This window comes from Herpailurus yagouaroundi, unplaced genomic scaffold (genome assembly GCF_014898765.1).
Source record: "Herpailurus yagouaroundi ecotype Mexico unplaced genomic scaffold, PumYag 246, whole genome shotgun sequence".
NCBI lineage: Eukaryota > Metazoa > Chordata > Mammalia > Carnivora > Felidae > Herpailurus > Herpailurus yagouaroundi.
Genome location: NW_024412463.1, coordinates 9,443,811 through 9,456,301, shown reverse-complemented (window position 1 = coordinate 9,456,301; position 12,491 = coordinate 9,443,811). Strand labels below are relative to the sequence as shown.

Here is a 12,491-nt window from a genome sequence, read left to right as displayed (position 1 = left end):
TTCTTCTTCTTCTTCTTCTTCTTCTTCTTCTTCTTCTTCTTCTTCTTCTCTCTCTCTCTCTCTCTCTCTCTCTCTCTCCCCCTCTCCCTCTCCCTCTCTCTTTTCTCTCTTTTCTCTCTTTCTCAATAAACACTTAAAAAATAAAATATTATTTCTCTCTGACATTATATCTGGTCACTCAGGAGCTTTGATGGAGATACACAACAAAATTAACGTTTTTATGCCTGCTAACACAACATCCATTCTGTAGCCGGTGGATCAAAAAGTAATTTCTACTTTCAAGTCTTACTGTTTAAGAAATACATTTCATATGGCTACAGCTGCTGTAGATAGTGATTCCTGCGATGGATCTGGGTAAATTAAATTGAAAACCTCTGGAAAGGATTCACCGTTTGAGATACCATTAAGAACATTTATGATTTGTGGAAAAAGGTCAGACTATCAACATTGACAGGAGTTTGGAAGAGTTGATTCCAATCTACATGGACAACATTGGGGGATTCAGGACTTGAGTGGAGGAAGGAGGTACCTAAGTAGCTACGGATGTGGTAGAAACAGCGGGAGAACTGGAATTAGAAGTGGAGCCTGAAGAGGGGACTGAATGGCCGCAATCTCACAGTCAAATTGAATGGAGGAGGAGTTGCTTCTTATGGAGGAGCAAAGAAAGTGGTTTCTTGAGATGGAATCTACTCTTGGTGAAGATTCTGGGAAGATTGATCACAAAGAATGTAGAATATTACATAAACTTAGCTGAGAAAAGCATAGGCATCGCTTGAGAAAATGGACTTCAATTTTTGAAAGAAGTTCTGCTGTGAGTAAAATACCATGAAGCAGCATTGCATGCTACATGGGAATCGCCCATGAAAGGGAGAGTCAGTCAGTGCAGCCAACTTCATCGCTGTCTTATTTTAAGAAATGGCAGGGGCGCCTGGGTGGCTTGGTCGGTTGGGCGTCCGACTTCGGCTCAGGTCACGATCTCACGGTCCGTGAGTTCGAGCCCCGCGTCGGGCTCTGTGCTGACAGCTCAGAGCCTGGAGCCTGCTTTGGATTCTGTGTCTCCCTCTCTCTCTGCCCCTCCCCTGTTCATGCTCTGTCTCTCTCTGTCTCAAAAATAAATAAATGTTAAAAAAAAAAATTAAAAAGAAATGGCCACAGCCACCCTAGTCCTCAATAGCCACCGCCCTGTTCAGTCAGCAGCCACCAGTGATCAGGCAGAACCCTCTACCAGCAAAGAGATTACCATTTGCTGAAGACTCGGGTGATTAGCATGTTTTAGCATTAAAGTATTTTTTAATTAAGGTATGTACTTTGTTTTTTTAAGACATAATGGTATTGTGCATTTAATAGGCTGCAGTATAGCGTAAGCATAACTTTTATATGTGCTGGGAAACCAAGTTCCTTGGACTCATTTTAATGCATTACTCGCTTTATCTCAGTGATCTAGAACCAAACCCACGGTATGTTGTGGTATGCCTGTCCAAATCCTTTATCAGATATGTGTTACACAAAGATTTTCTGTTTATGGCTTATCTTTTCATTTTCTAAACAGTGTCTTTTACAGAACGGAAGTTTTTAATTTTAGTGACGTTCTACTTACGAACTTTGTGTTTTGTGGATTGTGCTTTTGGTGTTATAGACAAAAAGGCATTGCCAAACCCAAGATCACCTAGATTTTCTTCTATGTTACCTTCTAGGAGTTTTATAGCTTGCATTTTACATTTAGATAATATGGTCCTTTTTTTTTTTTTTTTAATGTTTGTTTAGTTTGAGAGAGAGAGGCAGAGGGAGAGATGGAGAATCCCAGGCAGACACCACGCTCAGAGCAGAGCCCGACGTGGGGCTTGATCTCACAACCGTGAGATGATGACCTAAGGCAAAATCAAGAGTCAGATGCTTAACTGACTGAGCCACAGGCGCCCCTGTGGTCCCTTTTAAGTTAATTTTTGTGAAAAGTGTAAGGTCTGTCCGGATTCTGGTTTGTTGGTTTTTTTTTTGCTGTTGTTTTTTTTGTTTTGTTTTGTTTTGCTTTTTTTTTTTTTGCATGTGGATATGTGGATGTCCAGTTATTCCATCGCCGTCTGCTAAAAAGACTGTCCTTTCTCCATTGCATTGCCTTTGCTCCTTTGTCAAAGATCAGATGACTATGAGGGCTTATTTCTGGGCTCTCTGTTTGCTCTCTGTTTTGTTCTATTATTCTATTTGTTCTTTCATCAGTACCACACTATAGTGATTGTTGTATCATTTTAGCAAGTCTTAAAGTAGGGTAGTGTCAATCTGACAACTTTGTTCTTCAACATTATATTGGCTATTCTGGGTCTCTTGCTTCTCCGTGTACATTGTAGAATCATTTTGTTGATATCCACAAAATAACTTATGGGATTTTTGTTGGGATTACATGAACTCTAGATCCAGTTGGGAAGAACTGACATCTTGACAATATTAACCTTCCTATCTGTGAACCTGAAGTTTCTCTCCATTTATTTAGAGTCTTTGATTTTCTTCATTCGTCATATAGTTTTTCTCATATAGAGCTCATACATGTTTTGTTAGATTTATACTTGAGTATTTCATTTTGGGGGGAGTACTAATGTAAATGGAATATAATTTCAAATTCTAGTTGTTCATCACTAGTTTATAAGAAAGCAGTCAACTTTTGTATATTAACCTTGTATCCTTCAGCAATGCTATCACAGTTGTATTTTAGTTCCATTTATTTTTACATGGATGGAACTTTTCTTTTGATCTCTACAGAGCACTCTGCATGGTTCTCCGTGTTAAGTTTTATCCTGTGTTATTTAATGCCTAACAAAGCCCAAACTTACTAAATCATTTCTTACCCGCTTTATTTCTCTTTGTAGTTATATATAAAACCAGATTTTTCTTAAACATTCCTTTCAGCCTTTATTTTCCTTTGAAGGTTAACTGGTAGAGTCTTAAAGTAACTTATACATTGTTTCAGAGGGAAAAGTCAAAAGAGAAAGGATTTACCGATGCAACAGAATCCTTGATAAACCAACTCAATAAGAGATATAAACCCAAGGATGACATAAAGTCTACAAGAAAATTCAAAGAGTCTTTGATTGATGGGTATGTACTTAAATTTTAGACATAAATATTTTTTTGACAGATCCAACTAAATTATTTCACAGTTATAAGAAAATTAGTTTTGAACATGTTCAAATAGTATAACTTTCTAGTAGAAAACACCTAGTTACTTTTGTAAATAGTAGCTGTTTTAATTATACAGGAAGGGAACTAAATTTGAAATTAGTCATTGTAGTATGTGATTATATTTTATAATCAAAATATCATATTGATAGAGCATACCTTTTCATAGGTCTTTAGGCTATAGACATTTTCAGATTTTATATATTGAGCCTAGTAATGAGTAAGACTAAATACGTGTACGTATGTTGCTTGCGCAGAATAGGAAATCGAAATGAGCTGAGCTGAGTCGCTTTCATATAATAAATATGTTATTTTTTGTCTGCAGTCTTTCTGAAAGTTAGGTCTTTTCTTATTAAAAGATGTTTCTTTATAGGTTGTAGGTGGTTAATTCATGTCTAAATTAATTCTGGCCTTATTACAAGGCATGAAACACTCTCATGGCAGAACCATTCATTTCAAATTGCTTGGCACCTTTTGCCGCATGCGTGGTTCATCTTAGAATTAGCAGTCATGGTTGCTGTTTACGAGGAGGGAGGTTGCAGGATTATGAGACTAGTCTTGTCACAGTGCAGTTATTTACAGCGTATCGAATGTAAACTTAGCGATCCAAATGTTTTACCTTATATAACATGGCTTTTACGAAGAACATTCCACTGATGATTGCTTTTTTCATTTTGACAATATCTTTTTTATAGTGGTTTTTCAGACAAATCTGATCTACAGCTCAGTAAGGTAGGTTATTTCACTACACCAAATGTATAGTCAAACTCTGATAACTGTAAACATAAAATGGAAGCACAGTAAGATGGAGTTCATGTTTTCAGCATGTTGATAAATGGGTTAAACAACTGCAAGTTTAGTGACAAGTACTCAAAAGAGTCCTTTCTGTTCTGCTTTTCAAAATAAAAGTTCCTTTTTCTTAAGTTATTTATTTACTTCTTTTGAGAGAGAAAGAGACCGAGAGAGAAGGGGCAGAGAGAGAGAATCCCAAGCGGGCTCTGCACTGGCAGTGCAGAGCCCAGTGTAGGGCTTGATCTCACCAACTGTGAGATCATGACCTGAGCTGCAGTCAAGAGTTGGACACTTAACTGACCGAGCCACCTAGGTGCCCCCAGAATGTTTCTTTTACATGTGTGAGTGTGATATTTTCACTTTCTGCCTTGTGATTCAATAAATCTTTGTTTTCATTTGTTTTCCTTAGCTGATCTCATCTCTTCTGACAAGAAGATCTTTCTTAACTCTGTGTCTCTGTTAAAAAAATTATTCATGCAGGCTTAAAATACCAATTGCCTTTGAATTATTCCTCACAATTACTTTCTATCCATTTAATTTCAAGTTTTGAGGTTCACCTTCTGTACGTTCCTCTTAAATCACCCTCTGCCGCCTTATGTAGCTCCTTTATCCTAGTTTGGGTTCTAATTTCTAATCCCTGGATTATTGCAGTGGCATTTGTGTAATTTTTTTTGCCTCTAGTATTTCTCTTGTCAGTCCGCCATCCTGTTCAGTGCCAGCTCTTTCTCTTTTTTTTTTTTTTTAATTTTTTTAAACTATTATTTATTTTTGAGACAGAGAGAGACAGAGCATGAATGGGGGAGGGTCAGAGAGAGGGAGACACAGAATCTGAAACAGGCTCCAGGCTCTGAGCTGTCAGCACAGAGCCCGACGCGGGGCTTGAACTCACAGACCGAGAGATCATGACCTGAGCTGAAGTCGGCCACTTAACCGACTGAGCCACCCAGGCGCCCCGCTCTTTCTCTTTTTAAAGCACACACTTCAGCTGTGCCCTTCTGTTCAGATGACTTCTCTGGTCCCTGTTGCTTACTGAGTGCAGACTTAGGCGGGCTCTCTAGTCCCTTTAAAAGTCTGTCTTTATTTCCTAGTATTAGTTCCCTAGACATGTCTCCTTTAGCTGAAGCATAATAACTTGAGACTCCCCAAAGTGTTTTCCCTAAGTGCCTATTCTTTTTCTTCCCCTCTTTATGAAAAACCGAACTGAGTCGGGATGCTCTCACACTCTTTTCTGCTCATCAGAGCTTGATTTCTCCTTGCGAGTCTTGCTTCAGAGTCCACCTTCTTTATGAAAACTTGCAAACCCCACATGGGCAGAATCTACACGCCGGTTTCTTTGTACCATTTTTTGATATTTTACTGAGTCTTGCAGTTCTTTTTTCTCTCTGGTGTCTTCTATTAGTGTGTGTCTGTTTAAATCATCTTTGTATCCTGTGTGACCCTTCTGCTTACTTTTGTATCTCTTTTGATATCTTGACTTATCTTTGCGTCTTCTGTAATACCTACACACGCTAGCATGCAATAGACGAGTTTAACAGATATATCTAAACACTGGTAAAAATCATATTGGAAAGGATGACTCAGATAAGCGATCAGAGGAGTAATATATTAAGGGATAAACTTTCTGGAATAATACACATAATTATATACAAGATAGCCAAAGTACATAATAAAATTGAATATAGTTAACAACTAAAATGAATGTTTTGTTTTAATATTTCCAACTTATTAGACTTCTGAGCATCTCTTTTCGGTAAGCAATCATTTAGTGATATTAGTAGTGATTTTCCATAAACCTTAGTCTCTCCCAAAGTTTTTCTGTTGAAGACTTTGAAGCAAACGAGTCTAGAAAAAAAAGAAGCATGTTTGTTCTGTGATTCTGGAATCACTAAGGTTCAGCTTGTTTTGAAACCAGTGAAAAGGTCATTTACCTATGTACAGTGATGGCAGTGCAAATTAAAAAGGAAGGATTCTATGTTTGTATTTAATTTACTTTCAGTCATATTCTTATTTAATACCTAAGTCTTCAAAATTTATAACAGTATGGATGTTTAATCCTTTTATTCAGTTTACATTAAGGCAACAGCTACAGAGTAGAAACAGGTAGAAAATATATGAAAAATACAATTGCGCATGTTGTTTGCCAAGTATACTAATGTACAAGTTTCAATGGTTGTATATAAACTTCTTTTGTATTTAGGAAAAAGTTCAGAAAAAAAGTTATAGGCAACTGAAGACTACTTTTGTTAATGTTACTTCTGAATGCCCACTGTAAGTAATTTTTCATAGATCTTGCGGTTTTCTTCATATACGAAGAATATTTATTATATAATGAAGTTAATATTTCTCTTCATTTTTACAGGAATGATGTTTACAATTTTAACTTGAATGGCGCTGATGAGCCTATTATAAAACTTGGAGTAAGCTAGAAATCAGTATTTTGTATTGGTTATTCAGTATTTATTTTGTATTCACTATATTGTTATTACAGTGTATGTTTTCTGGTTTCCATTCTCTTGTAGATATGTTTTAAAGTATGTTTAAATACTTTAAAGCTTCTTTTGTACCGACTTAGGTATATTTGGTTTCCTTTAAAACCTTTTGGACTGAAGTAGAGAAAAATGAGTAATTAGGACATGGGAGTGGGGACTCACCCTACTACTTCAAGAACATCACTTTGCTTCTTGATACAAGACATTTTAAAACCATCGCTCTTACTTATTTTGTTTTTAATATATTTTATAGTATTAACTTTTTATATATAAAAGTATTTTAGTAAGCTTAATTTAATTGATGCGTCTTACGATAGGAAGTGATAGAAACTAGAATTTATATGTTTATTTTTTAAAACGTATGTTTACCTTATTTTGACACTAAGAAAAAATTTTTAATGTTTATTCACCATCTAGATCCAGGAATTTCAAGCTGCAGCTACAGAAGCCTGTGTGGATAATTCAATGACATTGTAGGTGTTTTTATTATAATCGGATGGATCAGAGTAAAATAAGTTTCTCAGCTGTTCTTTTTCTTCAGTATGTCCTCCCAGTTTGTGTGAGAGGCTCTACCATACTGAGAAGAAGGATGGGGAACGTTGTTGGTGGGACTGCCCCCTGACGTTCCTGACACTTCGGCCTTTACTCCTGAAACTGACATGTGCGTCCTCTGCACTTGTCATGTTAGCTGTGCATGTCCGATGATGAAGCTGGAGGGACTCAGTCCTTCATCCAACCTTGTTATTTTTACAATGAACCGAGGTCAGAGAGGATGAGCGACTTGGCCAGAATTATACAGTGAGCTAGTGAAAAAGCAGGGCTGAAGACCCATGTCTAACTGTTCGGTGCATGTTACCTTAAGGAAAAAGTAATTAAATTAAAATTAATGCATTTTTTTGTTTAAGGTTAGGTTTGAGGAATCATGATGAACTTGAATCTCCTCTCAAAACAAAAGATAAAAAAGTAAGTTACAATATCCTAATGTGTCCGTTAAGAACTTTATTTTAAAAAATAATTTTCTGGGGCACCTGGGTGGCTCAGTCGGTTGAGTGTCCAGCTCTTCGTTTTGGCTCAGGTCGTGATCTCATTGGTTTGAGATCGAGCTCTGCGCGCTGACAGCACAGAGCCTGCTTGGGATTCTCTCTCTACTCCTCCCCCCGTGTATGCACACCCTCTCTCTCAAGATAAATACTTAAACAAAAATTTCCTGTGCCAGAGATGATCACAGATCTAGAAAACAAAAATATTTGGGTTTTTCCCCCTCTATTAGACTGTTCATGTGCCCACTATGACTCTGTTATGGTCTCAGAGCTATTTGTAAGTCATCTACTAACAGAAGATATGATAGCTTTAGTTACTTTCTTTGATGGCATCAGCTCGTGTCTGTGTGGAAGTAAGCTGTTTTAACTTTCAAACAACAACAAAATAGGAATCTCAATCTCTGATCTGGGTTTCTGGGTGATTTGTTTGTCTGGATATGTGTTCTTAATGCCAGGTACATTAGTATGCTAAAAAATTAAATTAGTTTTTCTGTTGCTTGGGTTGTTTCTGTTTTTTTTGTTTTTTAGCCTAACTTTAAAAAAATTTTTTTTACATTTCTTTACTTTTTATTTTTATTTTTTTTAACGTTTATTTATTTTTGAGACATAGAGAGACAGAGCATGAACAGGGGAAGGGCAGAGAGAGAGGGAGACACAGAATCTGAAACGGGCTCCAGGCTCTGAGCTGTCAGCACAGAACCCGACGCGGGGCTTGAACTCATGGATCGTGAGATCATGACCTGAGCCAAAGTCAGACACTTAACCGACTGAGCCACCCAGGCGCCCCTACATTTATTTATTTTTGAAAGACAGACAAGCACAGGTGGGTGAGGGGCAGAGAGAGAAAGAGACACAGAATCCAAAGCAGGCCCCAGGCTCTGAGCTGTCAGCACAGAGCCTAATGCGGGGTTCAAGTCCACGAACTGTGAGATCATGAACTGAGCCAAAGTTGGATGCTTATCCAACTGAGCCACCCAGGCGCCCCTAGCTTAACTTACCTTTAATGGTATATAATGAGACACGTTTCTTCATCTATTATATGGATTCTTTTTTTTTTTTTAATAGATTGTAGCAAATCATAAAAAGAAAAATCTCTTTAGTGATACTGACACAGAATACAGATGTGATGACAGCAAGACCGATGTTAGCTGGCTGAAGGAACCAAAATCAAAACCACAGCTGATAGACTATAGCAGAAATAAAAATGTGAAGAAACAGAAAAGTGGCAAATCAAGTAAGAAATGACTTCAGAGAAATATTGGAAATGATCTTACCATGTCAACTACTTAAAATGCTTTGTTGGCTGACAAGTATATTTGTACGTTGTTAGTGTTGATAACTAGGTAGTCTTATGAATAGAAGAGTAAATACACCACGACACTACAGTGGTTTTGTTTTTTGTTTTATTTTTAGTAATATGGTTGTGTAGAAATTACTTTTTTTTACTGGAATCTTAAAGACAGAAAATATGATTGTCATATTCTTTGGTTCATGCATACTCTTCACCATTTGTCCACTCGTGGCCTGCTGTTATACAATTGTTTAGCAATTGTGGATAGTGTGTTATTAAATACTCATGAACCCAACACTCTAAGCAAAAATCAAATCTTTGACATGCCATTTCCTGTCACAGCTAACACATGTACTTTTTAGGAATGCGTATAAAAACATATTATAAGGAAAACCATTTTCTTGCAGAAATATTTTTGCCTAAATCTTCCACAGAATGTCTTCCCAGCATATGGCTTTTGCTTTGTCTAGTGAATCTCTTAAAGCAGTTGGATAAGAGTTTGAGGTATGGGTTTTTGGCTAGACATATGGACCATTTTCCTAGCTTGTTTACTAAAACACAGAGATTTTATATATTCCATTTTTAAAATAAGACCTTTTAAGTTGATATTTAAGAGAACCAGCCTTTACTTTATGTCAGGATAAATATAACCAATAGTAGCCTCTGTGTATGTGGGGGGTGGGGTGCATGACGGCGTAAACAGAAGTAAAAACAAAAACCTGGAAATGAAGCTTGGCACGTATTGGTGAATGAGGCTGAATCTTGCAAAGAGACGAGGCCTGTCATCTCCGCCAAGACGAGAAGCAGCAGAATCATCTTAATATGAGAGAGAGAGAGAGAGAGAGAGAGAGAGAGAAGTCTGAGACAGCAGCATGTGCTGGTGCGGGGAGTGCAGTGGGGGCGGGGGGCGGGGGGAGCGGCCAGAGCCCAGACAGGACCTGTGAGAAGAGGCTGAAAGATGCACTGCACCTGCTCTGGGCAGCGGCGTGGTATCAGCCAGGAGCTGATAAAAGTCACATGCTCTCAGGGAGTTTATACTCATTTGTAACATCTTGAGACATTCAAGGTTAGAATACTGTAATCAGTACAGAGTTTTAAAATTGGACTTCTGAGTGAATGGTTTTGTTTAAACGGCTGCATGTCTGCAAGTCATATGTAGGGACTGGCTTATCGCCAGGATTGGAAGACCTTTCTCCCAGAACTTCATTGCTTCCTTGGCTTGGATAGTCCCATTTCTTAGGCTTCAGAGAATATTCAGAAAGTTGATTGTGCCTGAAAGGCAAAAAAAGGAATAGGGACTAAAGCTACTCTCAGGAAATATGGATGAATCTTAGAAACAATGAGGGGCGAAAAATAAAGCACACCATAGAATATTACATAGGAGAGGATACGGTTTTATAAAGTTCATTATATTGTTTAGGGATACATATCTGTGAAGTAAAACTTTATTTTTTTAAGACCAAATGAATGAGAAACAATTCAGGATAATGAAAATACTCCCTTTTGGCAGAGGGGATATTGAGCCTCAGAGAGAGTACACATAAATAGATAACATCATTATTCATAATCTAGCTTTTAAATTGATAGATGCATAGGTGTTCACTTTATAACTTACATTCCCTATTCTCACGCATGTTGAAGAAGTTTCATAGTGTAAAGGAGAAAAGAAATTGGTCATTTATATCCTACCAAACACTACAAAGTTATCGATGTCAGTTTAGCCTCAAATCATCTCAAAATTCAAATTTTTGAATGAATTTAAATATGTATTCTTGTTATGATTTTAACTTCTATGCAGAAATATTCTAATAAATTTTAATACCAGTTCTAATCTATTTGAAAAATGTAACTTTATTTTCTTGCATTGCAGGACCATCGTTGGAAAGGGGACAACCAAGATCTAAAATGGTAAAACCAAGAAGTTGGTGTTCAAACATCCCTTGAAAATTATTTTTCTCCTAGCATGTAAAAAACCTCATTTTTCATGTTATAATTTTATCCTTGTTGTTACTTGTTTCTCCATAATTGTTCTAGCCTTTGCATGCATACTCTTACTTTCTGCCTTTTTGAATCATGTTGGCCTGTTTTAGGTCTGTTTTATTTTGTGATTATAATACCTATAGCTGTTTCTCTTTTTTCCTCTCTTTCTCTTTTTTATGTAAGTTAGGTAATATATATAACAGACCCCGCAGAGCTTTAGTGATAGGAATAAAAAAGGTGATGGGGAAGTTATTTGGACGGAAGGATAAAATCCAGTATTTTTAAAATATTAATCAGGAATTTTATAAAATACAAATATTTTATGTATTTTCACAAGGCCAAGTTTAGAGCAAATAGCTCGTATTTCTTACATCTCACATATTGACCTACTAATTCAAAAATTTTTCTCCTAAAGACACCCAACAAAAACACCACCAAAAAGGTAGAGGAGACCGTTCCATATGGGAGAACCAGACTTCCACGAAGAGCGGCAAAAACCAAAAAAAATTACAAAGATCTCTCAAATTCAGAATCAGAGAGTGAACAAGAATTTTCACATTCATTTAAAGAGAAATTGCTAGAAAAGGTAAGTAAATAGATATAATTCAGATTAAAAATTTCTAAAAAGCCTGTTAAAATACTAAATAGAGAATATATTTTTACAAAAATGTCGAACTTGTCACATTTTTAGATTGAACCTTCTATATGAGAAATGTTATATGCTAAAAATTGATCTTTAGGCAATATGTTAAAATGTGTGATAAGTTGGCATTAGTGTTACAAAACAGATGTTTGACTCTAGTAAAATTAGAACTTTAAGATAACATTTTTGAATTAGAAAAGGGCTTGAATTTTTCCAAATTATACTTCAAAAAAGTGCAGACTGTTGGAAAGCTGTGACTCTTTCTCTTGAATGGAAGCAAAAATACTAGATCTGAGGTTCTTCCCACACACTGCCCACCTGTGTCTATCCTTGACTTCTTTCTGTCTCTTAATGTTACAGACATATCCCCAGCCATCTGTGCTTGAAAGCTTTTTTAACAAAGTGATAAAAGAAAAAAAGAAAGAAAAATAGTGCTTACAGTTTGCCAGGTGCTATTCTAAGTACTTTATAGATTTAACTTCTTAAAATCTCGTAAGTACCATAGGTGACTAGTACTATTATTGACATCTCATTTTACAAATGAGAAATTGAGGCTCAGAGAGATGAAGGAACTTGCCCAAGGTCACACAGCTAGGAGGTGGTAAAACAAAGGTTTGAACCCAAAGAGTCTGGCACTAAAGGTAGGTCTGACCATCACACTGTTCTGACTGACTGCACATAATTAAAGTTGTACCTCCCTTTGTTTGTAACCTTGTTATTCTTTACTTGGAAGGCTTTAAGGACTTCATAACTTACGTCTGCATTTTCTATCACTTCTTTAATTTACTCTCCATATAGTCAGAGGAGTCTTCCCAAGCTCCCTGTCATCATCTCCCTCTTCAAAGAAAAACGCTGACAGTCTCTCTGTGGTCAGTGCAGCAGACCTTTGCAAGCTCATTCCCCCTGCTCTCCGGTGCATGCCCAGAGCTGAAACAGCCACATGGGCTAACCTGGGACTCCCACACGAGACTGTGCAGCTCCAGTCCCTGCACCCTGTCGGGGGGGTCTCCCCTCACCATCTTCTCTATACCTCCCGAGCACGTCAAGTACCATGAAATCCAGGAACTGTTTCTAGTTTCCCTAAACTG

General features: G+C 37.0%; 1 protein-coding gene across 1 annotated transcript in view; it reads left to right on the top strand.

The window, feature by feature from the left end:
- The window catches only part of SYCP2 (synaptonemal complex protein 2), a 68,918-nt gene that overhangs the window by 46,146 nt on the left and 10,281 nt on the right, over nucleotides 1-12,491 (top strand). The window contains exons 23-31 of the mRNA XM_040459749.1: nucleotides 2,960-3,087; nucleotides 3,864-3,900; nucleotides 6,158-6,228; nucleotides 6,320-6,377; nucleotides 6,867-6,922; nucleotides 7,355-7,412; nucleotides 8,555-8,723; nucleotides 10,651-10,688; nucleotides 11,176-11,346. Coding sequence (XP_040315683.1) covers nucleotides 2,960-3,087; nucleotides 3,864-3,900; nucleotides 6,158-6,228; nucleotides 6,320-6,377; nucleotides 6,867-6,922; nucleotides 7,355-7,412; nucleotides 8,555-8,723; nucleotides 10,651-10,688; nucleotides 11,176-11,346 — 786 coding nt within the window. The remainder of the gene's footprint in view (nucleotides 1-2,959; nucleotides 3,088-3,863; nucleotides 3,901-6,157; nucleotides 6,229-6,319; nucleotides 6,378-6,866; nucleotides 6,923-7,354; nucleotides 7,413-8,554; nucleotides 8,724-10,650; nucleotides 10,689-11,175; nucleotides 11,347-12,491) is intronic.